Below are 27,059 nucleotides of genomic sequence, written 5' to 3'. Positions count from 1 at the left end.
CTGCTACGCCTGGTTCTTTCAAGGCACATATAACCCTAATTGAAGACTCCTTTGTTCTTTTATAGCCAATGAATTGAGCCATAATACTATTTTACCCTCCTTTGATGCTTTTAGTTATAATTACATTTCTGTATTTCTTTTTCTTTTGCATATGTGTTGCTGCTTATTTTTAGTATTAAATGAGAGTATTTTTAACATTTTATACATATTTATTTAAAAGTATTTTTATTAAATATAGAGAAAAAAGAATATGTATTCATAGTATAAAATATTATTACAGAATAATCAATTAGGAACGTGTATCTCGTCATTTTAAAATATTGATATGGTATGATTGAGTGTTATAAATTTATTGAATAATTATGTAAAACTAGTTTACAGTGATTCCCAATCTTTAATCTCTTAATTAAATAAAAGTATTTTACATATTTTATAAAAGCATTCCCGGTCTTTAATCTCTTATATAAAAGTATTTTACATATTTTATAAAAGCATTTAACACTTTTTTAAGTGCTTCTTTGAACCTCTATTTGAATTAATCACACATTATTTAATCTTCTATTCTTTTATGTCTTAATCACATGAAATATTGTTGTTGTTCGGTTCATGTCGTATTGCGTATATTGGTTGCATTTGACATGTGTTGTATATTGTGTATATGTAATGTATTTTTCTTCTCTCACCTATAGCTTCCTTTAGCTAAGTTTAGCTTTGTTTCTATGGATTATTGTTTATCTTGTTGATTATTTTGCTTTTAGAATCATTATTATTTATCTCTTTTTGATTTTGTCAGAGGGGAAAATTATAATACGAGTCTAGATTTTATTTATGTGTTGTATGTTATTTGTGGTATTGCAAAATGTTTTTGAGGGAGCATAAGAAAAGAAGGAAATAATCTATAACACTTTGCTTCAATTCAACTTTGACTTAATTCCAATTACAAAACTTTCAAGTTTGCCAAACATAAAAAATAAAATAAAAAAGTAGGAAAATGAAGTTCTTGAGGTGTTTAAATTGATTTTCACATCTTGAGGACGGTCAAGAGTATTTCTCTTCTTATTCAACCTTCAACTTCTACCATTTTCATTTAGTTTAACTTCTAAAACCTAGGAGGTGAGATATTTGTGTTAGGAAGTTCGTTTTGTGGTTAAAGTTTTGTGAAGGTTTTAATATTTCACACTAAACATAACAAACATTTTTAATGCAGTTAAGTCTAAACTATTGTACCTATAGTCTATTTACTTAAGACATGCATGTGAAATAAATAAAAAAAGAGTAATTTACCAATGTAATGGATAATAGCTTCAAATAAGTGCAAGGAAGTGGTGTAGGGGTGCGATAATCATAGTTTTTACTCTTTCGTAGAAATGAAAATGTGAAAAGGAGAAGAAAAGACAAAGATTTACTTAAAGAGGTCCAATTTCCTATCTTTAGATTATTTCAAACTATGGAATTCAAATTAGTTTGAAAATTGTGTGTCCCTGATTTTAATTTGGATGCGATCTTTTTGACACGTTTGAATTTCAATCTCCATAATTTTTCAATCTCCAATTTCCACAAAAAGGTTTGAGTAACACATGGAGTGTGTGCTATGAGTAACCCTTATAAGTGTATTTTATTCCGAAACAAAAGCGTTTTCTTTGATTTTTATCAAGCATTAAAGGAAGATATTAAAGAATGAAAATCAACTTGGAATCTATTTTCTTTTCATCAGCAACCGAATGCGTTAACAAAGAAGTAACATTTGTTATATATGTTATGTTTAGGGTCATTCAATACTTCATATTACTTCTACTCCCGTTCCTTATGATAAACCTGAGGTGATTGTGGGGTGTGGAGGAGTTTAGAAGGTTAACTCGCAACATTTAATTTTTATGATTCGGAAGGGGACAAATACCATAATAGATGAGGGAGAAGTGGGTTTGTGGGTTTTCCACGGACATGGGAAGAGGGAGAGAAGGTGGGGTATGGCTCTACCAATGAGGAGGGTGAAAGTTGGCTTGGGGAAGGGATTGTAATGGTGGAGTGAGATTAATAATTTAGAATATTGGGTTTAGAAAACAAATTGAAGATGAAATGGATTTCTAGGCTTAGAAGATGACAATCTCATTTCTCTTTTGATTCAGGTTTCTGATGAATACAAATGCGGAGCAAAACGAAGATTAGGTGAAAAAGATAAGACAAATGAAACTGTTAGCCGCGTTAACATTTTTTGACATAGATTAACATCAGACACTAAAGATGACGATTATTAATTTTACAATGATGAAATCCAAATATAAAAAGTTTACAAGACTAAAACAAACACAAATCTTTTGAGGAAGAACTTTGCCATCTATTATAGTCCTATAGTCCCCATTTTCAATAGTCAATCCTCTAAAAATAGTAATACTAATATTTTCAGCAGAATATAAGTACCATCATTCTTAAAGTATTTACTTCATAACCTGGCCCTTGACAACCCTCATAGCATAAGTGTAAATTTTTGCTGACAACAAAATAATGATTTCAGACATCAAAACAACAATCGACCTGACAAGTGAGACTAGATAGATAAAGTACTCCTTTGAATCTCTATGTCTACAATTTTCAGGGTACAATATGACAATAAAGAACAAAGAAATCCTATCCTGCATATAAATTGTCAAAAAACTATAGCTTGGGTAAAATGCCAGAAGGTTCCTAACCAATTCTGAATGTAAGTGCGAACCCTTTTCTTTTACAAAATTTGAAGAGTAATACCACACAGCATAGTGCTCAAACCTTAAACAAACTCCGAAACATGTATCTTTTGTTGCCACAAAGGGAGCATGCTCCTTCATGTGTTCCCCTTGCAAACATCCACATTCACGGAAATCGCTGAAGCTTCATCCAAGTATAATTAGATGCAGTTAAAGGAGCACTGTTCAATAAATTGGCAAATAAAAAAGATGTCAAGTGCTGTTACCTATTTATCCATAACACAGAAACTCTTAGAATCCTATTTATACAGGGAATCATTCCATACATGCACGCATGCTCTCACTAATAATAATTGGCACTTGGACAATTAATTGTTTCAATTATAGTAAGCTATGTTGAAATTTTTATTCATGTAGACAGGAAAGCATAAGCTCCATAGCCTAAGGACTTGTTTAGTTTGAGACATTATTCATAAAAGAAACAGTGAAAATGAAAACTAATTCTTTTTGTCATCACAATTTCTCTTTGAAAACAAGAAATTAAATAAACAGAAGCTGATGTTTTTGCAATTAGAGATGAAAATATAAATAAAAAAAATTAAATCCAAGAAGTCCTTAAATTTTTTCATGTAGCTGAATCTCTGTTAACCTAAATTGTAAGAGAAATGGTTTCTATGCCAGGCAAGATCTGTACAATCCAAAATGTGGCTAAAAATTAGTAGATTATCTCACTAAACAACAAGGTCTAGCAAAATTGAGGTATCCATAGATGTGCTGTTATTGTATGGATGAGCTTGAGTTTGTAAATGTGCTTTTGTCCAAAGTTACAACCAACCGTGACTCAATATTCAAACTTCATGCTTCATATACAGATAAAGTGGAAATTGAAAAGCAAACAATTATCCCCAAACCTAATTGATTATTCATCACCTTTTCTTTACATATCTAATACTCTATCACTTAATTAAGGGATAAAGCAACACCCTATAAGCGTTCATACCTTCTAAGTCTTCCTACGGTAAGGCCACATTACCACTGGAATCAAAAACTAGCGGAAGGTCACAAACTCTATTCCTCTTGTTATTATAAACCGACAACAATTTCTTTGTTTACTGATTTCTGATGACAAAAAATCTTAAAAAATAATAATAATAATAATAATAATAATAATAGTGTTTTTGCCTCCCCAATTTCTGAGGTCAGAGTATTCAAACTTTTCAACATATTCATGAGCATAATACCTAATAACTGTAACTCTAAAACTTAAGCAGAAAATAATATGAACATTTCCATTTTCTATACTGTAGTGTATAATGTCCATTTCTGAGACTGGAAAAAGTGTTCTAAACAAAGGGAAAAAAACAAACGTGTCAAGCCCAGTAATAACAAGTTCGTACCTTCTTTAAAATATCTTCAATTATCTAGCAGTCCAAAGCTACTGGGTGGCCAAACCTGATAAAAAACAGTATTTGAAATACCTTTACACTAGATTTGGATAAATAGAACAATTTTGCACTTGAAAGAGAAGTGTGCAACAAATATAGTTTATTTGGGATCAAGAAAAACTATATTTGCAAAGCATAATAATATGAAAGTAATTAATCAGAAGGGCCTAGTTCCAATTGGCAAACAATGTCCTCACTACAATGATCGATGAAGTTTTTCCAGTATATCACATCTAGTTCAGCAACGAACATCTAGAATTTCTCCAGCCATTAAATTTACAATTTGTAAAGATAGAATCAGTAGTTGTTTCCAAGTATACGCATGAGTCCGGAAAGAACATAGAAGCATTCATGTGATAATAGAACAGTATCATTAGAACCCTAGCTCCCTCTAAATCATTCAGGAAAAATAATATTGATCCACATGAAAGTAAGCTATAAACAAATTTCATTATAAACCTCTAAAGAATCAAAATAATGTAGAGAAACCTATTGACCCAAAATGGAAGTATAAAAAATTGAAGAATATAGTATGAGGTGCGACAGTTACCCGCAGAAACACTTTTCCTTTTATAAGGCCATATGGAACAGGACCAAAGTGACGTGAATCACGGGAGGCGTATATGTTATCTCCTTGAATCCAAACATGCCCCTTTGGCACCTACGGGGGAAAATGTTGACAAATTAAGCAATAAATCAAACTTATAAACAGAAATTAAATAAGATTATTATTATAATTTATAACCGGAAAAATAAATTCAACCTGCAAGACATGTATTCCAAGCAGATGGAAAAGAAATAAGATAGTTGTTTAATAGGTTATTGATTATAGAGTTTTAAGACTCAACAAGGGGAATTGGATCAGAAAGATGCTCTGATACGTGGAATCAAGGATATCTGTAAGCTTGAGTAAATAAGTATTACAGTCTAAAAAAATGACCAATTGCCTCAGCCAAGAGCATAGGGATATTTCAAGTAACATAACCAGACACCATAAACAAATAACTGGTCTTTTACCATAATGGATGATGGTAAAATAATGACAACGAAAAAAGTGAGCAAATCAGATAAATACATTCCTTCAAGGCTCATTGAAAATAATCAGCATATATGCTATATGGAACCTTATGAATTACCTAATTTGAAGAAACCTTGTAATGAAACTGTACTTTCTATTCCATATATATGAAAGAAGTAGGAAATCACATCCAATCATTCCCTTAATTAATCCATTCACTAACCTAACTAAACATCTAATGATCTAACTCAGTTGAATGGACAACCACAAAGATTCATCTAAATGGGACATACCGCACAAGTAATAATCCTCTTATTGAACACATGTTAATCAATGGCTTGCAATCTCACAGCCAACAGTTCTTACTTCTTAAACCTTCTTCCACTCACTACAATCCAGCATGATAAAATATTCATGTGATACTTTCCAGAATATATAGTAGTATTTGCATACTTCTCCGCAACTACGATTAAGGCTGTATCATCCACATTTGATCGTGAATCTCCACAATATCATGAATTGCTCGTGACCAAAGCCATTACCACAACCGATATTTAAATTTGTTTTTCGGTACACCAAAAAGTTTCATATTGTTTAAGAACCAAGGCTAAGAGTAGTTTATAAACATTCACTCTCCTCGACCTAATGGGGAGGATTTTAACTACGGACTGGAGTGTAACAACTCACTTTCACATAAGACTCAAACCAGACAACACCGCAGAAATGCAGTGGTACACACTTAAGTTTGAAACATTGACGCTGGAAAGGGTTTAAATCATGTTAGATGGGCTAATAGATCCTTTAGTCCCTTTAGCTTGATTGGGGACTACTGTTTCAAGACACCAAAAGAGTGTCACATTGGGAACCGAGACTAAGGATATTTTTTTAACTTAATGAGTAGTCTTTTAGGCTTTGTTTGGATTGATGGAATCGGATGGAGCGGAGCGGAATGAGATGGAATGGAATGATATTCCATTGTTTGGATCATTTAAAATGCGATGGAGCGGAGTGGAATGGAGTGGAATGGAATGGTATGGATTTCATTCCATTCCATCACTTACCACCATATTTCTTTCCCTCCAATTTGGGCGGAATGAACAATTTGCCTTATTCCGTTCTAAAATTTCCAAACAATGGAATGGAGCATTCATTCCGCTCCGCTCCATTCCATTCCATTCCGCTCCGTCCCACTCCACTCCACTCCACTCCATTCCGTTCCGTTCATTTTATGATATCCAAACATAGCCTAAAACAAGGACAAAACTAATAGGGCTTACAAAAGATCTGGCTATATTTGGATATCATGAAATGAACGGAGCGGAATGTAGATTCCATTCCATCATTTGGGTATTTTAGGACACAGCCAGGCCAATTCTCCATTCTGTCCAAATCGGAGGGGAAAAATATGATGGTAAGTGATGGAATGGAATGGAATGGAATCCATACCGCTCAATTCTGCTCAACTCATTCAATTTTAATTGATCCAAACAATGGAACCCCGTGTTCCATACCATTCCGTTTCATTCCGCCACATTCTATCAATCCAAACATATCCTAAAGAACAATACTCAAGTAACCTTGCTCATAATTGTTGACCTAATATGACAGCAATCAAGTATGCACACTTTCACAACAATGTAGTGCAAATACTAAACTAGAAAAATCAAAACTAAAACAGACAAAAGAAAAAATGAAGAACAAACCATTAAGCAAACACACCACAGCAGTTCGAGAGGAATCAGAATGGGAAGCATCAAAGAAAGTAACCGTATCCCCTTCCATTGCAACAACGCGCTTTGTCAAGTTCCGATTAGGGTTCAGAGGTGACCGAACAAGAACCAAGTCACCATGACCAATTTTCCCAATCCGCGGAGATATGTGCTCGACAAGAACAACATCGCCAGCGATATTTAGGGTAGGGAGCATACTGGGTCCATACGCCTGCAAACAGAGGATTCCAGCAATTGAGTCAATGGTGAATACAAAAAACACGAAGAAGAAGAAGAAGAAGAAGAATGCGAATGGAATGAATACGTGAGTTGGGGAACAGAGGTAGTTGGCGGTGAAGTGAAGACAGCATAAGAACTTTGCAATTATCGCTGTGCGATCCAACGCTTCTTTCGTAGCGCTTCTAATGTTATTCATAAACGTCATAGCTCTCTATGACTGAGTGTTTTTCAGAATCCTAATATGAAGATGAAATTAATTGATAATTTGAAAAGAAAATGCAGAATGAAACAAAACAAAATAAAATAGAATGTTTTTTTTTGGTATGGTACTAGTATGTTATTTGGTAAGAACAATTATTTTTTAGACAATGTCATTTAATATTATTATTTAATACACAAATAATACAAATTACTATATAAAATTTAAAAACCTAAACTAAATAATACACATTATTATATTTAAATTTTAAAAAATATAATTTAATCAAGCTAAATTAAAACAAAATCAACTATCATTCTTCTTCTTCTTCGAATAAATGGATTTTGTTATTTTTCTTGAATAAAATGATATAATATAATAAAAATTAGTTCCACAAAAATGGGGGATTATGTCAAAACTCATTCAAAAAGTAGTAAACTTATAAAAAAGCATATCGAGTCTTATGTTTGCAAAGTTTTTTCTAACAGAAATGATATGATTACACTTACTTATACACCTACATTGTATCTACAGTACAATAAGATAGGTTTTTTTGTAATTCATTAAATTAATTGAGGTAACTTGGTCATTTGTGCTTTAGGTTTTAGGGTAACTCAGACACACACCCAAAAGCAGTGTACGCTGAAGGATTACACTCCTCTCTCAAAAAGTGGTAGAATGGCACTCTCTGTCTCTGCGTCTTCGTCTCTGTCTCACCGTCCTTTCGTCTTCATCTTCTTTGTGTCATCCTGTTCGTCTTCATCTTCTTTGTCTCAAGGTTAGATGGTTGCACTTCCACCATATTAACAGGAACACTGGAAATTTAGGGTTTAATCCTTTTAGGCACCATTTATAGTGGAATCAGAAGCATGTACAAGATTCCTTTGAAATTTAGGGTTTAATCCTTTTAGATTAATGTAATAAAATTTTGAATTCCATGGTTGTAGTACTGATTATATGTTTCTTTGGTTTTGTTTTGTTATTAGGTTGAGTGATTTATTGTTGAAACTATGATATCATCAAAAAATGGCGATGAAACTAAAGTAAGTAATAGGCATAAGTTTAAACTTTTATTTGTTTACATATTCTAGTTGGTTTGCGTCGTTGGTTAATCAAGTTTTTCCATGAATTTAAGGTGCAAATGAGGCATAGTTGTATCCCGGTGAATTTAAGCAGCATCAATGAAAAGTTAACAAAAACCCAACGTGCTCACATCGAATGCACCCCATTCAAATGGACGATGGATATTTTTAACAACTTCTCAATCTCAAGTGGTTTATTATGGGAGTTGGTAAGTAGATGGGACGTACGTAGTAGGGGATTTAGGGTTAGGGATAGAATAGTTCCCTTTACTCCGGTTGATGTTTCTTTTGCTCTTGGATTGTCTATTGTTGGTAAGTCTCTAGTAGTAAAAGAAGATCAACAATGTGAAACATTAGATCTATTTAAATGGGCTGAGATAACCATTAACAATATTCGCAAACAACTTTGTTGCCATAAGAAAAAATTAGTTAATTTTGTTAGACTTTACATATTACTTGCATTTGCGGAGTTTTACTTTCCCAAAACAGGGAATAAGGTATTTACGGGATTTGTTAAGCAATTAGATGATTTGGATTCCCTTGATGCCCATAGTTGGGGAATTGATGTTTATAACTTTGTGGTTTCTAGTTTATGTGAGTCTTCAGTTGTGTTGAAGGAGAGAAAAAACAAGGCACAAAGACATTTAAACGGGTGTGCTGCCATATTGCAGGTAAATATATTATACTACTTTATAGTTCCATCTTGTGTTTTGAAATTTTGAAATTTACAACTCCTAATATTTGTTATAGATTTGGGCATTCAACCACTTATCTTTGGGGAAAGCTCCCACTGTTTCTAGGCTTAGTTTTCCACGTGTATTGAATTGGCCGGTTATAAGTATGCAAAAGAAAAATATTGAAAAAGCATTTGAAAAAAATATGGTAAGATTTTGTGTGTTTGAATTGAGAAAAATAGGTTTTCTGTTGTTGTATGTTGCTTGACTTTTTTTTTGTTAGATAATTGATAGAGTGGTTGCAACAGAGGAAGAACTAAAATATGACATAGTCAATGCTGCTCTGTTTGAACAAGGAAAACAATTTGTGGATGTTATTGATTATCATAGATTGGTGGATCAGAATAAAGATTTCAAAGAGAGGATAACAGTTCTTGAGTATGAAGTAGGGATGATGAAAGAGGCAAGAGTTAACACTCCGTTTGAGGACGAGGTTGTTCAAGATGGTCAATAACTTGTGAACTTTATCATTGAAGATGAAGTAGGAACTTTGGTTGGATATGTTGGACATAACACTCCATTTAATGATGATGTCAATGTTGCGGAAAATCAATCAAAGTCTAAATCCAACATGGCTACAAGAATGAGGAAGAAACCAAGGAAGCATGGAAAAAGAACCAGACTGAATTTGTAAATCATTAGTGTTGTAGTGTAGAATTTGTGTAATATGTATTGCAAAATTTGTACCAATTATGATGTGTTGTAGTGCAATGTTGACAATTTGTAGTTGTGTTTTGTTTATGTGCGTAATGTCTTGATTATGTTATCGTTCATTTTATGGTTAATGTGCTGAGTATGTTATAGTTCATTATGTTGTTAATGTGTCATAGTGAATATTGTTCCATCAATGTATTAACCAAGTCTGATTTAACAATTTCCCTTGTTTTGACGTCTGGAACTGCATTAACCAACTTCATGAAATATATTAACCAAGTCCGGGACTGCAATTTCCCTTGTTTTAAAGTCTGAAACTTTAATTTCCCTTGTTTTAAAGTTTGGAACTGCATCAAGCAAAGTTAAACTTTCGTTAACCAACTTCATGAAATGTATTAACCAAGTCTGAAACTGCAATTTCTATTGTTTTAAAGTCTGGAACTGCATCAACCGAAGTTAAACTTCCATTAACCAACTTCGTGAAATGTATTAACCAAGTATGAGACTGCAATTTCCATTGTTTTAAAGTGTGACAATGCATTAACCAAAGTTAAACTTCCATTAACCAACTTCGTGCAATGTATTAACCAAGTTTGGGACTGCAATTTCTCTTATTTCAAAGTCTGGCACTGCATTAACCGAAGTTAAACTTCCATTAACCAACTTCATGCAATGTATTAACCAAGTCTGGGATTGCAATTTCTTAACTAATTAAAGTCGGACACTGTATTAACCAACTTCATATTTTTTTATGTTTGGATACGAAGTAATTGCATTAACAAAATATTTTATATATTATATACACCAACAAAGTTTAGTACAATTTGGATTATGACAAAAGTCAATTTACAATACTACACCATTTACAATTTGGATTAATACAGAATTCAATTTACAATCTTGCAACATCCCACCCCGAATATTCCATGTGAATAACCTGCACCACCAAATGTAACTATTGTTAGTGCATGTAATGTTTTGGACAAGATTAAAAGAAATGTTTGAACATCATACCATCATGTCAAAATTTTCAAAATAGTATAGATATGTGACAGTCTCCCCAAAATACACATGTCACTAGTCAATAACCAAAAATTCCCAAAATCATCATAAATTTGTACAAACTTGAGATGAACCCGTCAAGGGTGTTTCACATATTGTCAAAAGATCCATGAATGACATACAATTTCCAACCTGTACAATAACATACAAAAATCTAAAATATGACGTACGTAAAATCAAATACATAATAAATTAGTAGTTTAATGAGTACACTTAATTTATTCTCAACATCTACATATGTTTTTCGCAACTCGTACATACGAATTTCTCAAATTTAAAACACAAAAAATTCTTCAAATGGTACATGTGAATTCAAACATTATTTAATACAATCTTATAATGTACACAAACCACAATACTCGAATCTAAGTAATGCTCTCCATTAACAAACTCAAGAGATTATTCTACACAAATATTACTTCCAAATTGATTTCCCACCATTTTAATATTGCACTCCTACACATTTAAGAAACAAAATGTTAGATTCCATATATATATATATATATATATATATATATATATATATATATATAGAGAGAGAGAGAGAGAGAGAGAGAGAGAGAGAGAGAGAGACACGCACACACACATTTAAGATATCATTTATTAACGAAAGTAGACATATTGTAGTAAGCTCAGTGTGATCACTTTTTTTTGTTCATTTCCTTGACCTCTTGGTGATCGTTTCGGCGACAGATGTTTTTCTTTTAGATGGAGGACGACCTTTGCGCTTGACATGTTTTGGACTGTGAATTCTATTACTATTGATTGGATTAAAATCATCATTGAGGTTTTCTTCAATAAGGGCACTGTCCTTTGTGGACATATTAGAGCTAAACATATGTAATGTTTCATGGAGGTCTTCGGTAGTCTCTTCTGACTCAGCAGCTACTTCATCAACCTCATAAAAATGGTTGCATAATTTGTCAAACTTGTTCATTTGTGGCTTCAACTCTGTTACACCATAACTAGTCTTGATATATGAATGCTTCCTTTTAATTTTTTTCTTCCATCTCGTTAAAACATACTTCTCTGGAAGACTTATAATCCTCTCCTGACTACACACGGATAACACATGCCGACACACAATATCTCTAAACTCAAATAATGAGCATTCACATTTGAAATCATGGTTTTCCTTATTAAGAACAACTTTTAAGACTCGCTCTTTGCGTATGTCTCCAACTAATATCTCCTCCAACACATGATACGTAGCAAAGCAACCTTCCATGTTATTTAATGAGGCCGAAAAATTCATTTTAGATCTGAATTCCACTTGAATTTCCTTGAATTTGGCATTCATAAACTCACTTTGGAATTGCTTCTCAATGGACAAGTTTGACCCACATGGAATTGTTGTATCCATCGAATTAAAATCAGCTTCAAATTCCTTTTATGCACGACTTCTAACAGCATTATCATATTGTTTCACGAACTGATTTAGACTTGTTATAGAATTGATATATTCATCAAAGAAAGCATGTACGCTCTCACTACGCTGCGTAGTTGACATACCAACCCAAAAATATTTCCTTAACAAAGTTGGTGTCCACCTATGACGCTCAATATACAACCCACCCAACCAATCATTTTCGTGGAGATCAAACTTTTCTATGAACTAACATCATTTTTGTTCAAAACTAGTTGTTGTAAATGTATCATAGACTGATTCTTTCATTGCATACTTGATCCTTTTGTATTCACCATATCCACTAAGCTCTTCTGGAATTTTTTTCATTATATGCATAAACACCATCTATGACGAGTTGTAGGGAAGACTAATTCAATAGCATTTTTCATAGCCTTACATTGATCGGTCACAATACCCAAAGGTGATTTTTCTAACATACAACAAAGCCATGGCTTAAATAGCCACACAAAAGAATTTGCGTCTTCACCTGATAGTAATCCACAACCAAGTAATGTTGATTGACCATGGTGATTCACACACACGAATGCAGCAAAAGGCATGTCATACTTGTTAGTCAAGTATGTTGTGTCAAAAGTTACAACATCTCCAAAATATTCGTAAGTGGCTCTACTTCTTGCATCAGCCCAAAATACATTCCTCACATAAAAATCATCATCCAAATCTATGTCATAGAAGAAATCTGTATTTTTTTCCCTCATTTTACAAAAATAACTAATCAAAGCCTTACCATCACCTTCTTTTCCAATTGCACGACGCTCTTTGTTAATATAATTCCTCACATCTTTTTCACAAAAGGGAATATTTTCATGTCCTTCTGCATCTTTAACAAGCGATTGAAAAGTCTTATTGATCCTTACTCCCGCATCATCATTGATTTGGATTGTTCTCCTCACATGTAAGTTCATTTTCTTGTTAGCCTTGAACAATCTTGCTTTTGTAGGGTTAGTCTCATGAGAATGGTTAGATTCAAATTGTGTAATGTACCATAAATCATCTTGTTTCAATTTAATACAAATCTTGGAAAGACAATTTTTTGCTCTAGATGGTAGTGTCTTTAACGTGCATGAAATTTTTGAAATGTTAGACCCTTCTCTTAAACATGAAAGTATTAGGTAGTTGACCTCCCCGTCATCTCCTTTTTTCGATGATCTAATCCTCCATCCAAACCCCTTTTTTAAAGCATACTCTTGATAATATGTTTTAACTTCCTCTAGACAAGAAAAACACATCCCAATTGCAGGAACCCAAAGTGTGTCATCATCATCACCACCACAATTACCGTGATCAACTTCTACATCTTCCCCTTGACTACTACCACATTCTATAAAAATGCTTGAACTGTCCATTCTGACACAAACTGCACAAAAAAATGTCAATGTTATGTATAATATAAATTTATAACAACGTTGGTTAATGACATTCACAAGTATGGTTAATGTTGTCTATAACTTGGTTAATAAACGCCCAGACATGTGGGCAAGTTTATAACATTGTTTATTACAAAGTTGTTTATTGGTGTGACATAAGTTGGTTAATACAGTTCCCAAATGGTTAACGAACCAACATGAGTAAATATATGAAATCAAATCGTTTCACAATAAATAAACATGGTTAACAGTGTGAGCAAAGTAGATGAATATTGTTTAGAACATGGTTAATGAACAAACGTGAATAAACATATGAAATCTATAACAATAGACAAAGTTGGTTAATATTGTGTTAAATCAAAAACATATGAACAATTATGAACAAACATATGATCCAAAAGAAGAACATTGATATTATTGGATGAATCTACAGAAATAATATCTAGAAACTTACTGAGTTAAATCTTCATCTTCATCACATAATGATTCTAAATAACTTTCTCTTTTTCTTCAAAAATCATGTGTGTGATTGGGTAAAGAAAGAATAGTTTAAGAAGAGATGAGTAGATGGTGCTGAAAGAGAAAGAAGAAGAAGAAATGGAAACAATGTAGCTGAAGTATGTGGTTATTGTTAGGAGAGAGAATGTGATCATGACCCACATATAATACCACATAGATAACCAAAATTGTAGGACATATGTTATGTTTTATTATTTGTTATTTTAAGTAGTATTCTTACATTGTTCATACAATGTAGTGTATGAATCAAGTGTAAGAATAACAAATCTGTTTCTAATCGTTGAAGGAATGAAATCAAAGAATTGAAGGGAACTTGATGTGAAACATATATTAGCAAAAAAGTATGTACATGAATTCCCTTATTTATATATATTAGCAAAAAAGTGATTCCACATGTTCCTTAGCTATTAAGGAATCAAAGAGGTTTTGCAAAGGGTTTGAACCACAATTAAGGAATCAAATTCTATCCATAAATTGAGCCATGACTTCATAGGAAATGGTAATTTCTCTAATGACCGCCCTAAATTTTGGTGATAATGTAATTTTTTGTGTCAAAAGTAATATTTTGATAGAGTCTGTTGTCGTCGAAATGCTTTTTGTTGTCAAAATGTCGAAGTAATGTACATCGACAGGAATTTCGACTTAGGTCTAATTTTGTAGTGTTAATAAAGTTAGGTATTTTAGGATTTGTTTAAGGAGCAAGCAAACTCAAATATATAAATAGGGAGTAACCCCTATCATTCTAAAGTGTAAGAACTTGCAGTTGCAAAGAATAAAACTCCAGTTTGGAAGTAGAGAGAAGTTTTGCAGAAAATATTTTCTTCTTCCCCTATTTTGCCTAAACCATAATTCTTTTCTTCACCAATTTCATATTTTCTTTCTTCTTTCATTAACAATTATGCAACGAGAATAATTTTGCAACCAAGGTCGTTTGATTCACTCGAGTGAAGAATGGAGAACAAGAGGAATTCGATCAGTGTGATTGACTCTCGTTCATCAATATTACAGCGGAATTCTCCATAAATTTTGGTGAATTTCTAACATCTGGTATCTAGAGCATTAACTGAACGATTTGGGAAGCAAAACACAATGGCGTTGAATCACCCGAATTGATATTTTTCGGCGAGTCTCCCAATTCTGAAGGGTCAAAATTATGAGAATTGGTGTAACAGATGAAAGTTGTTTTCTATTGTCAAAATATTTGGGATCTTGTGAAGGAGGGAGTGACGTCACTTCTATAAAAGGTTGTACACAAAGAATTGAAGAAGAAAGATTATAAAGCTCTCTTTATAATTCATCAATGTGTTGATTCCGATAATTTTGAAAAGCTGAGTGATGTTGATTCAGCGAAAGAAGCATGGAAAATTCTTGAAAAATCATTTGGAGGAACTGAGAAGGTGAAATTGGTGAGGATACAAACTCACAAAAGAACGTATGAATTGCTTCAGATGGAAGAAAGTGAAAGCATGACTAATTGTTTCACTAGGGTTACGAAATTGGTGAATCAAATCAAGGTATGTGGAGAGGCGTTGACATCGAGATTGGTTGTTGCAAAGATCTTGAGGTTATTGGCTCTAAAGTTCGACCATGTGGTAGTAGCCATAGAAGATTCGAAAGATTTTTCAACATTGACAAAGGAAGAACTTCATGGGACGCTTGAATCTCATGAACAAATGATAGCTGAAAGAACTGCAAGAAAGTCAAAGAGTGATGATGCTTTGCAGACGCAGTAAGCAAGAGAAAGGAAAGCTAAAGGGATGTGGTTCGATAACAAAGGTAAAGGAGGCTACAACAATTCGACTGGTCAAAATCAGCAAGAAGGAGGTTGGTCGAATAAGAGAAAGTCCTCATACTAAAGCAACCAAATAGGTGGTGCTGAAAGTAATGGAAGAGGTGGTAGTCGAAAACCTGACAAAAGTCACATTCAGTGTTTCAACTGTCAAAAGTATATTCATTACTCTAGTGATTGTCCTAAAAAACAAAAGAATCAATAAATGATGCAAAGTTTACAAAGCATGAAGAAGAAGAGATGTTAATGATGGTCACAACAAAAGATGAAGAAAGATTCCAGGATCAATGGTACTTGGACTTAAGTAGCTCATCACACATGGCTGGTAGGAAAGATTAGTTTGCCAACATAAAATCCTCAATGAAGAACATGGTAAAATTTGCAAATGACAATACTCTAGCAGCTGAAGGTGTTTGTGTTGTTCTGGTTATGAGGAAAGATGGCAAAAGGTCAGTAATTTCCAATGTACTGTACATACCAAGCATGAAAAACAATTTGCTTAGCATAAGGAAGTTGGGAAAAAATAACTACAAAGTGTTGATCCAAGAAAAGATGATGAGAGTTCTCAACTCAGGTGGAAAGTTAATCTTGAAGGCACTTATGTCTTAAAATAGAACCCTCAAGATTGAACTTAATGTGATGGAGCACAAGTGCCTTGTAATTGCAACTAACATGGATGAATGGATATGGAACTATAGACTTGGACATATCAATTTCAAAGACATCGGAGATCTGAAAAGAAAAAATATGATTTCAGAGTTACCAGAAATCGACATTCCAAATGAAGTGTGTGAGGGATGTGTGCAAGCAAAGCATCATAAGAATAACTTCAGCAAGGATACATGAAGCAAGTCGAAGGCAATTCTTTAAATAATATACTTTGATGTATATGGTCCCATCCAGGTGGATTCGATTTGAGGTAATAGATACTTTATCATATTCATAGATAATTTTAGTCGAAAAGCAACATTTCGACAAAGCATGTTATCGTCGAAATACTTTGTGTTGTCGAAACATCGAAGTAGTGTACCTCGACAGGAATTTCAACTTAGGTCTAACTTTGTAGTGTTAACAGAATTAGGTATTTTGGGCTTTGCTTAAGGAGCAAGCAAACCCAAATCTATAAATAGGGAGTAACTCATATCATTGTAAAGTGTAAGAACTTGCAGTTGCAAAGAATAAAATTGCAGTTTGGAAGCAGAGAGAAGCTCTATAGAATTTTTTTTCTTCTTCTCCTATTTTGCCTAAACCCTAATTTTCTTCTTCTCCAATTTCATCTTTCCTTTCTTCTTCCATTAACAATTGTGCATTGAAAATAATCTTATAACCAAGCTTGGTTGATTCACTCAAGTGAATAGTGAAGAACAAGAGGAATTTGATCGGTGTGTTTAATCTTGTTCATCAAGATTGCAGTGGAGTTCTCCATGGTTTTAGTGAATTTCCAACAAATTCAGTATGAATAGAGGAATGAAAGTGAAGGTTCTATGAGAATGCAAGGACGAAATTGATATTGTTATTTCTAAAAATTCCACCACAATCGAATTTGTGAAAATCGTGATCATAAGCTTCATCGCAGTTACACTTATGCCAACCCGTAAGAGTCGCTTTCCAAATCACTTCCTTGATGGTGTGGGCTCTAGAGTAGTTAATGTTGATGTTAAACCTTTTAAGCAAAGTGAAACACGTTAAGGAATAGTAAGTTGTAACACTAGTTATATTACCATGAATGAATAACTGAGCCTTGATGTTTGCAATCTTTATGTTGGTGGAGATGAAGGTAGATGTGCGGCGAGGTTTGTTTCTTGTGAACAAAATGTCATGCAGCAAGCTTATAATAGTTTACCTGAGAACAAGGGAGGTTTGGTCAAATTTTGAAGATCAAATGTTCCATAGATCATCAAAATTTTAGGGTGTGGATTGGGTACCACTGAAGCTAAAGAACCAACTCCACGAGACTTTAGCATACTGACAGGAGAAGAACAAATGCTGGAGAGTTTCATACTTGTTTTTGCATAATGAGCAACAAGAGACAATGCAATATTGTCTTAACATTAGTGCCTCCTCAGTGAGAATTTGTTGGTGCATTGATCTCCTACCCAATATTGACTTTGATGGAGGGATGTCCTTACTCCACATGCTTCTTGTCTGAGGAATTGCAGTTGGAGGTTTAAACTTATGTAAGTAGGCTTCCTTTAGACTTATCATGCGAGAAGAAGAGTGAGGTTATATTCTTTGATCCTCAATTTCCCTATTAGCCAACATATAAGTAGATATTCTAGACTAAAGAAAAGGGAAAATAGTGTTCCAATTCTCAGGAAAAGACCACTGGCCATTAGAATGGAAGTCATAAACTTTTGACGTTGTACTGATACCTCACGCTGCCATAAAATCTAAAGTACTCTCAAGGTGGAGTGGTTGACCACACCAAGAATTCATCCAAAATTTGATGTCATTACCATTGCCCAATAGTCGTGAAGCTTGGGAGATGATAAGAGAAATTTCATATTTGATACCATGCCAAATCAATGAGAATATATGATGCTTAATCATACCAAAGGACTCTCAAGGTTTTAGCTCTTAAAATGATGGTCCAAGGTTCCTTGTAGGTAAGCATTTCCCAATCCAATTTCAAATTAGTTGCCTGATTTTGATTTTTAAGGGACATAAGCCCTAGACATCCACTTGTGATGGGATAGCAAACTTTTTTGTAAGCAACCATGAAAATCTTCCTCTCATTCACATTTCCAGTCCATATGAAGTTCCTCATTACTTTTTAATTTTTATTTAGGAGAGAAATAAGCCATGAGTATATTGTAATAGAATGAGTAATCATACTTTGTATAATAGTTTTAGCCAACAAGACACCACCTGCCAATGAGAGAAGAGTTCCCTTCCAATCTGAGAGTTTATATATGATTTAGTCTGCAATTGAGTTCATATGGATTACTTTTGGCCTACCTTTTAACAAAGGAACACCTGGATATGTACAAGGGGGAAACCTTTAGAAAAGCTTGTGAGTAGAGCAAGGTGATCCAGTCTAGTTGAGGAAATAAAGCTAGAGTAGATAATTGACTTGGCTCTACTAAAAATCAGACCTGAGCAAAGGGAATAAGAAGTGAAGAGGTAAGTGAGAGAATATATGTTGTTGATGGAGCCTGTATATAAAATAAATATATCATCAGGAAGTGGCACATGCAAATGGATCATGGAATTCTTTAATTATTTGGTCAGCTTGATCTTTCCCTCTAGGACTAGCTTATAGATGTTTCTACTAAGTAACTCTTCATCTAAACAGAATATGAGATGAGACGAAGGGTCTCCTTGTCTCACTCCTCTTGAGCACTTAAAGTAGGCATTACTTCGGGAAATACCTATCATAACAGTTGGAAAAGGGATACCACCATGTTGGACCAACCGTTGTGAGGTAAGGTGTGATTGTATGTATGATATTTTCCACCACGGTCGTGCGACCGTGATTATAAGTCAAGTAGCGCTCTACCTACCCCAACGATTACTTTAAATAGTCGATGTTGTATGTCTCAACCTATCATAACAGTTACTTTAAACAACCATTGTTGTATATAGGAGATAAAGAACAAGAAAGAGTTAACAAATCCATTGCCTGCTCACTGAATCTGCTATTCAACTCTTGTAACTGTTTGTCAATGGTAGTGAAAAAGATTTCAACTTTAAAGTAATGTTGAATTGTGACTTGATTCTCTTCAAGACGGGAGCGTCCAAATCTTGTTGTTGAATGAACATCATTAAGATCAGGAATCTCAATACCATGCTTTTCACAAAAAGATACCACTTTAGTAAACAATATATCCCAACCATTTTCTCTCAAACCTTGAATAAGATGTTTTGTTGAACGAACCAAGTTCATAGCATTAACTACATCTTGATTTTTTTTGTAAGGCTTGACAAAACATATCTGTTATTCCCATGATTTCTTTCATCAAGTGCAAAATAAATATAAAATCAAATGCCTTCAAGTAATTGTAACAACTATCTGCATCCCCACGTGTAGCATAACTCCCTCTATCTTTTGCAATTTTTTTAAAAACTAAACAAGTTGCTTCATACATGTTTATCAAGCTAGAAATTGAATCATAATGTGATCCCCAACGAGTATCTCCAGCTCGTTTCAATGTACCAACTTGATTTGCACCTTTATCAGTTACAATCTCATCAATCTCTAACAAATAAGCAATTTCTTCTAATTGGGCAGCTTGTAACTCATCATGACGCTTTGTAGAAGAACAAACAACATTCACAACAAAGATTAGCTTCTCAAAAAATTTATGAACAGGTTTGACTTCTCTTGATGATATAACTAATGCAAGTTGCAATCGATGAGCAAAACAATGAATATAATATGCATAAGGACAATCCTTCATAAAGAGGGCTTGTAAACCATTCCATTCTCCTCTCATATTGCTAGCACCATCATACCCTTGGCCACGAATGTTAGAAACATCAAGGTTATGTCGAGAAAGTATATCACATATTGCTTCCTTAAGAGTTAAAGATGTGGTGTCTTTAACATGTGCCACATCAAAAAATCTCTCTTGTATTAAACCAACTTTATCAACAAATATTAATACAAGAGCCATTTGTTCCTTTTTTGACTCATCACGAGCTTCATCAACAACGATACAAAATTTGGAATCACCAATTTCCTCACGAAGACTCTTTTTCACCCTACTAGAAAGAATTTGCAAGAGCTCTTTTTGAATTTGATGTGAAGTATACTTGCAATTTTGTTGAGCACTTTCCAACACAACTTTTGCAACTTCATCATTGTAAGATGCTAAAAGTTCCAACACAACCTTGATTTCTTGATTTGCTACTTTCGTCGTGACCCCTAAAAGCACAAGCTTGTAGTGTTAACCAACGAACAATGTCAATTGAAGTCTTGAGTCGTAACCGATTATTCATTCTTTGACTTGAACTTTGCACTTGAATAACATTTCTAATATGACCATCTTGATTCAACAAGTCTTGACAAGCTTACATTGCATTGTTGTGTGGTGAGCAAGGATCCTTCCCTATGTGTTTAAGAAAGGAACAATATTTTCCATTCCTAACTTTCTTCCAATTTCTAAAACCCATAGAAATAAAGACAAGTGATTTGGGACGTCCACTTAGTTTTTTGCTAAAAAGGTAACATGGTAAGCAATATGAGGCATCTTCAGATGGTGAATATTCTAACCATGATGGAAATATGCTAAACCAAGTATGTTGAAACCTTCTCGGATGATCCTCGTTACCGGACAAAGGATAGTTTTCTAAATGAATTTGATATGGACCCCATTTTAGATAAGCTCTTCGTATTGTATCCACTTGATTTGGTGGATATTGCCAAATTGGAGGACGCTTTCCAGGATCGCGTTCCAAAGAATTTTCAAAACCATGATGCTCTTCAATTGTTGGATTCTCAAGAACTGTTTCAGATTCGGATGTCGGGATTATAATTTCTTCATCTCTCTCTTCTCTTCCAATTTCACATGCTTTCCTTTTGAAAAAAGAAACAATTTTCCTATTATTCATTTTTACTCTTCCTATAATATCATATCAAATCCAAAAATCAATTTAGAGAACATAAAAATTAAAAGAGAAAAAAATTAATAAACTTAATTAATCAACTTTAATCCGTTTTCAAATACCGGTAACTTCACTATTAGAAATTAGCAGCAACAATGATTAAATAAACCTTATTACAATGTATAACTATATTTGTAAATTACAGTGTTATGAATTGGCTTAATAAACCTCATATAGACTATTTTAACACATTAAGAAAAAAGAACCCTAAAAATCTCAAAAACACAAATCAAGCAATCACTTTAATTTGTTACTTTTTATAAAAGAAGAATGAATAAAGTTTTTTACCTGTTAGATGCCGATCACTTTAATCTGTTCCGATTCCGGTGACGGTAGCAAACCCATATGAGAAAGAAAGGAAAGGTAGAAGCTTTTTACCTTATTTGTATTTTAACCTAACTTTGAATGAAAAAGAAAAAAGAAAAATTAATTTTAATGTAAAATAAGGATGTTTTAGTAATTTAATATATATGAATTAAAAAAAAAAGTTGAGGGGTGGCCGTGGCCTTCCCACGTCCCCCTCAGTTCCGCCACTGCCAGAGAATGTCCCCTTGATATGCAGACCAATAATGCTCTTGTACTACCATTGAAAATCTAATTTTATAAACATTGCAAATGTTTATGACTTTGTAAACGTCGGATAGTAAGTTGGAAGAATCTTGTCGAACCTTTAATGATGCCGCTATGACATGGAGGCAGGACATACGAAAGACTTTGAACTTTCCGCAGTCGCATCAACCTCTATCTAGTTCCACTCGATAGTGTCTCTTCGACATGCCTTCATTATGATCCATTGACTCAGCAACACTGTACCAACCTTTAGTACGGTCAAACACTGTGACCACATATGTGTTAGCTTTGACAGTTTTCTCTTTAATGAATTTCATTGAAGCGTCACTGAACAATTGCCCAGATTGTAACACTAATTCCATTTGGAACGTCTGATCTCAAATAATGCCCTTAACTTAAAATAGGTCGCTTGTATCACATGATCATTGATTCGTTTCCAAAACAATCCAATGTCCCAATTCGGACAACCAAACCGTCCACAAACAACCCAACCACAACGACCCAACTACGGCAACATGAGCATCGAACTAAATTACGGCAGCGCCATTGCATCATGTCAGCACTCAAAGATCCTAAACACCTCAGGAAAATCGTGGGAGACCTCTAAGGCAGGCTAACGCACCAGGATGTGGAACAGATGAGCGTTTCAATCGGACGGGTCATTAATTTTGTTGTCAATTGTTATGTATTATATATATATATATATATATATATATATATATATATATATATATATATATATATATATATATATATATATATATATATATATATATATATATATATATATATCATGCGTCACATGCAATGAAACATACGCTTGATATATAGTAAGCATGCGCCAATTGCATTGACTTTACGGCATGCATGCGTCAATAATATTGACGCATATGTTCAATAGCAACATGTGGACTGACGCATACTTTAGAGGTGCGCATGAAATATGATTATATCAATAAGTAATTTAAAATAGTGGTTATTTTGGAAATTAAATTAAAATACTTGATTATTTTTTTTTAAATGCAATATGTTTGTTAGAACCAAAACTAAGGGAAAATTTAGATCGAAGTAATGCTTTCTGTGGTGGATTTGAGAGGGGACCGATCCATAGAATTAACACTCTAATACTTAGTAACACTTAAGTCAGAGAGAATAAGAAGTAATACGAGAGTTGAAATGTTGAAGACCGTTGAATAATATCCGACTGTGGTTAGGGGGTCCATGGTGGTCCATGGTTTGGACCAGCTGTAGGTCTTGCAGCCTGGTTGGCTATACATTTCTCTATAGTGAAATGGTCTTAGATTGATAATTGGGTCTGGGCCTCTGGGGGGCAGGATAAGTGGCATGATTCAAATGAGTTAACTAATTTCAATCATTTTTTAACTCATGAGGAGCAAAATATAATCATTTATTAATAAAGACTACTCTAGTGTCTGGTCTCAAAGAAAACACATCAATACAATCTATGATAATTTGGTCAATAGCTACAAGTTTTAATTTACCCACTAAGAGTCAGTTTCCATAGTTGTATAATATTGTATGGTAGTCAAAGTTAGTACCTAAAGAAACAGAACAAAATAAAACAAGAAAATTAATATTAGTATTAATATTTTTATTTTTCATATTTTATTCCCTTACAACCAGTTCCAAGAAAATAAAAATGGGGGAAAGAATATACTGATACATGTATAAAATCATAAATACAAGAAATATATTATGTTGGATCAACTTGATCCTTCAATGTCTATATTACCACCCCAAAAGTAGCACAAGGGGAACTTGTTTGCTTCATTTTCTGGAAAAATTCTTGGAATCACATAACTTCAAACTCAAGGTTCTCTCCCATATGCTTATGCAATCCTTTGAAGATTATATGTTACCATATCCTCGAGAGCTAACCGATACACACTTTGAGGTAGACATTGAAGACTTTGAATAGCAAGATCCGCTTTCTCTTTCGCCAACTCTTGTGCTCTTTCGATTCCGCCGCAACTCTTCACCAACTCAATCGCCTCATCAAGTGAACCGATCTCGCTAAATTCAGACTCGATGATATCCCTTAACTTCGGTTCTTTCTCCATTGCAAAAATTACGGGAGCGGTCAGGTTACCTTTGGCAAGGTCACTGCCGGCAGGCTTTCCAAGCTGCTCCGCCGATTGCGTGAAATCCAATATGTCATCGACAACTTGGAATGACAGACCGAGATTCTTTCCGTATTCATACATTTTCTCAGTGATGCTGGTGTCTGAACCACTGAAAACTGCAGCTCCTTTTGTACTAGCAGCAATCAACGAGGCTGTCTTTAAAAAACTCTTGGTTAGATACTCGTCAAGTTGAACGTCGCAATCAAACAAGCTAGAAGCCTGTTTTATTTCTCCACTAGCAAAGTCTTTAATAACCTGCCACAGCACCAAAAGCAATGCAAAGTGACATCGCCTCACACGTTTAAGAACCAAAATGACGATTTACTCAATTTTAAAGGATAGAATGATGGAACTCACCTGACTGATAAGTTTAATGACTTCAATGTTTTCAAGGTTGGCGAGATACCACGACGCCTGTGCAAACATGAAGTCACCGGCCAGCACTGCCACTCTTGTTCCAAACATTTGATGTACAGTGTCCTTCCCTATTTAATTCATAGCAAGTTAGGAACCGCATCGATTTCGAATAGATGGAAACGGACACCAGCAGAGTAGTTTGAAAAGAAAGAAACTAGGAAATCAGTAGCTACATGATGCAAGAACGAAGCATAGATGCTTAAAGGAAATACTTGATCAAATAGATTATAACCCGGTTGTCTGAGATTAAAATCGAAACAATCATACGGTATGAGAAAGTTTCTTCAGGGAATACACATTGCCAAACAAGATCATAAGCAGAAAAATAAAGTAACATCAAGAATACTAAACAGTTATTTCTAAATAAGGATTACGAGCGTACCTCTTCTTAGGTCACTCTCATCTAACACATCATCATGTATCAAACTTGCGGTATGAATCATTTCAATTATCTCGGCTAAACGTCGATGCTTTATAGTAAGATCCCTGGAATCATTCATTTTAACATGAAGCTTTCAGGACAAGCAAATAACTTTAGTGTAAGTGTGCGTGCGTGAACGAGAGAATTTTTTACTTACTCCAAGTTAAGTAGCTCTGCTGTCGCCCTTGACACCAAGAACACGAGAGCTGGTCTCATCCTCTTCCCACCAGCACTAAAGATCTGCTCAGCTGCAGATACCAAAACTGGATTTTCTGCGCCTACAATCTATCAAGAGCATCGTCATCAGATACACTAACATCTAGGCAACATACATTTGATCGTTCGTGTTTGCAATGTACAAGAAGCTAAAAGGAAAGTATGTTCAGCATGCAATAAGAATGACCAGTGTTGTCAAATAGCAACTATAGTGCCATAGTATAGCAGAATCGGAAGAAATCACGTTTTCTTGCGATACACTATTTAGTACGAAGTGCTGTCAAATAGTTGTTATTAGTGTAGCAAAAATTGAACAAACCGTTATTTCTCGCGATATGCAATTGACAACAAGAAATGGAAGGTATAAATAAGCAACAAAAGCATAATCATATTTAATCCTAAAGCATTGTACTTTCAAAGCCTGTATCATGAGACTCAAGAATCAATATGTTATCAAACAGAATTGAAACAAGAAATTCAAAAACAGTTAACAGCAACAATAAGCTAAAAAGGCTCCCCGAACTACTTACAGACAACAGATTTTTATTGAGTGTTTGAAGATCATCAGAAACTACTTCAAACAACCTACTAGGTGAAATAGGAGTTTCAGAATAAGTCTTCAAATTCAATCCTTTAGCAAGGTCTTTAATTGCTTGAGTTCCACCTATGCAAAAAAAAACAACTCATAATTCCAAACTTCCACTGCTAAAATCAACACCAACACATATTAATTCATTCAGTACGTGACACGGACACAGACTTCGGTTTCAATCAGAAGTGTCAATGTTATATGAAATAATTCATTCAAACTAGAAACATGAAGCAAATCAACAAAACAATTGTATTTATATAACAAAAAACATGTTATACCATTCAAAGTAGACTCTGCAGTATCCATAGAAGAAACACGATATTGAGGAGTGTTCTTCTTCTTAGAACAAACCAATTTACGAGCTCCATTTCCACACCCTTTAGAATTCACCTTTGCATGAAAATTCCTCACCTTATTATACCTATGAAACGAAGCATTGGAAGAACAGCCACAAGAAACCAAGTTTTTCCCAACAAAATCAACACTTTTGCTAGTAACAGACATCATTCAGTCTATAAAATTGTAGTCAATCACAACTCAGAAAACCCAGATGGAAAATGAAGTTAAGCCTTTAAATAGAGAGCCAAGAACAAGTTACAAGCATTGGAGGAAGAAGTGTGAAGTTGGGGTTGGGAAAATGGAAGAAAACAAGAAAAAGAGAAGAATACACAGAAAAAAAGGGGTCTTTTTGGGTTAAACTTAAATGGGTCACAAGTTTTGGTGAAGTGGAAAAGGCAAGACAAGAGTTAAGCGAGTGGATCCTAAGAAACCACATGGGTTTGGTCTCGTTGGTTTCTTATCAGTCGGAGAGAGAAAATTGTGGTTAGAATGAAATATGTGATTCATACTTCTTGCTTTCAATATTTTATTTTAGAGATAATATGAATCAATCTCAAAAATATTAAGGTATATACTCTTTAAGGAAAAAATTAGCATTATTATAAAATAAAAGGAAAGAAAGTAGTTTTTCATTTTATAATCCTTTAATTTTTTTTTTAAATTGTTTTAAAGTATAAACTTTTAGGGGGAATAAAAATTTGAAAATCAATGATTTTAAGAAAAAATTATTATTTTTATGATAAAAAAGATGGTGTCTTTTTGTGAATAGGTAAAAAAAATTAAACAATGATGAACACTATCATTATTATTTTGTAGTGTTTAGTT

The 27,059-nt window shown here is 33.9% G+C and overlaps 5 protein-coding genes across 5 annotated transcripts; 1 reads left to right on the top strand and 4 right to left on the bottom strand.

The window, feature by feature from the left end:
* Positions 1 to 2,529: 2,529 nt before the first annotated feature.
* Positions 2,530 to 7,388, bottom strand: LOC127116136 (uncharacterized). The gene is made up of 5 exons (XM_051047365.1): positions 7,179 to 7,388; positions 6,864 to 7,085; positions 4,677 to 4,787; positions 4,079 to 4,133; positions 2,530 to 2,902 (listed from the first exon to the last, which is right to left on the bottom strand). The coding sequence occupies exons 1-4, from the start codon at positions 7,296 to 7,298 to the stop codon at positions 4,095 to 4,097; spliced, it is 492 nt and encodes a 163-aa protein (XP_050903322.1). The 5' UTR covers positions 7,299 to 7,388; the 3' UTR covers positions 2,530 to 2,902; positions 4,079 to 4,094.
* A 1,144-nt stretch (positions 7,389 to 8,532) lies between these two features.
* Positions 8,533 to 9,562, top strand: LOC127086598 (protein MAIN-LIKE 2). Its single transcript, XM_051027383.1, has 3 exons — positions 8,533 to 9,045; positions 9,125 to 9,256; positions 9,332 to 9,562. Exons 1-3 carry the CDS (start codon positions 8,533 to 8,535, stop codon positions 9,560 to 9,562), a joined length of 876 nt encoding a protein of 291 aa, XP_050883340.1.
* A 1,917-nt stretch (positions 9,563 to 11,479) lies between these two features.
* On the bottom strand, positions 11,480 to 12,052 carry LOC127086588 (protein FAR-RED IMPAIRED RESPONSE 1-like). Its single transcript, XM_051027373.1, has one exon. The coding sequence runs from the start codon at positions 12,050 to 12,052 to the stop codon at positions 11,480 to 11,482; it is 573 nt and encodes a 190-aa protein (XP_050883330.1).
* Positions 12,053 to 12,558: 506 nt separating this feature from the next.
* Positions 12,559 to 13,599, bottom strand: LOC127086578 (protein FAR-RED IMPAIRED RESPONSE 1-like). The gene has a single exon (XM_051027362.1). It carries the CDS (start codon positions 13,597 to 13,599, stop codon positions 12,559 to 12,561), a length of 1,041 nt encoding a protein of 346 aa, XP_050883319.1.
* A 10,084-nt stretch (positions 13,600 to 23,683) lies between these two features.
* Positions 23,684 to 26,733, bottom strand: LOC127115976 (solanesyl diphosphate synthase 1, chloroplastic). The gene is made up of 6 exons (XM_051047354.1): positions 26,174 to 26,733; positions 25,834 to 25,967; positions 25,245 to 25,372; positions 25,049 to 25,152; positions 24,607 to 24,734; positions 23,684 to 24,504 (listed from the first exon to the last, which is right to left on the bottom strand). Exons 1-6 carry the CDS (start codon positions 26,400 to 26,402, stop codon positions 23,956 to 23,958), a joined length of 1,272 nt encoding a protein of 423 aa, XP_050903311.1. The 5' UTR covers positions 26,403 to 26,733; the 3' UTR covers positions 23,684 to 23,955.
* Between the last annotated feature and the right edge of the window lie 326 nt (positions 26,734 to 27,059).

This window comes from Lathyrus oleraceus, chromosome 1 (genome assembly GCF_024323335.1).
Source record: "Lathyrus oleraceus cultivar Zhongwan6 chromosome 1, CAAS_Psat_ZW6_1.0, whole genome shotgun sequence".
Lineage (NCBI taxonomy): Eukaryota > Viridiplantae > Streptophyta > Magnoliopsida > Fabales > Fabaceae > Lathyrus > Lathyrus oleraceus.
This window is presented reverse-complemented; position numbering and strand designations above follow the sequence as displayed.

What these genes read in the sequence shown, in the direction of transcription:
- LOC127116136 (XM_051047365.1), bottom strand. Translation starts at nt 7,298, where the DNA reads ATGACGTTTATGAATAACATTAGAAGCGCTACGAAAGAAGCGTTGGAT. An exon ending in ATTCCTCTCGAACTGCTGTG is followed by an intron (nt 4,788 to 6,863) that starts GTGTGTTTGCTT and finishes TTTCCCCCGTAG; the next exon opens with GTGCCAAAGGGGCATGTTTG. An exon ending in AAGGAAAAGTGTTTCTGCGG is followed by an intron (nt 4,134 to 4,676) that starts GTAACTGTCGCA and finishes GTTTTTTATCAG; the next exon opens with GTTTGGCCACCCAGTAGCTT.
- LOC127086598 (XM_051027383.1), top strand. Translation starts at nt 8,533, where the DNA reads ATGGATATTTTTAACAACTTCTCAATCTCAAGTGGTTTATTATGGGAG. An exon ending in GGTGTGCTGCCATATTGCAG is followed by an intron (nt 9,046 to 9,124) that starts GTAAATATATTA and finishes TATTTGTTATAG; the next exon opens with ATTTGGGCATTCAACCACTT. An exon ending in AAGCATTTGAAAAAAATATG is followed by an intron (nt 9,257 to 9,331) that starts GTAAGATTTTGT and finishes TTTTTTTGTTAG; the next exon opens with ATAATTGATAGAGTGGTTGC.
- LOC127086588 (XM_051027373.1), bottom strand. Translation starts at nt 12,052, where the DNA reads ATGGAAGGTTGCTTTGCTACGTATCATGTGTTGGAGGAGATATTAGTT.
- LOC127086578 (XM_051027362.1), bottom strand. Translation starts at nt 13,599, where the DNA reads ATGGACAGTTCAAGCATTTTTATAGAATGTGGTAGTAGTCAAGGGGAA.
- LOC127115976 (XM_051047354.1), bottom strand. Translation starts at nt 26,402, where the DNA reads ATGATGTCTGTTACTAGCAAAAGTGTTGATTTTGTTGGGAAAAACTTG. An exon ending in GCAGAGCTACTTAACTTGGA is followed by an intron (nt 25,153 to 25,244) that starts GTAAGTAAAAAA and finishes GAATGATTCCAG; the next exon opens with GGATCTTACTATAAAGCATC. An exon ending in TCATTAAACTTATCAGTCAG is followed by an intron (nt 24,505 to 24,606) that starts GTGAGTTCCATC and finishes GTGCTGTGGCAG; the next exon opens with GTTATTAAAGACTTTGCTAG.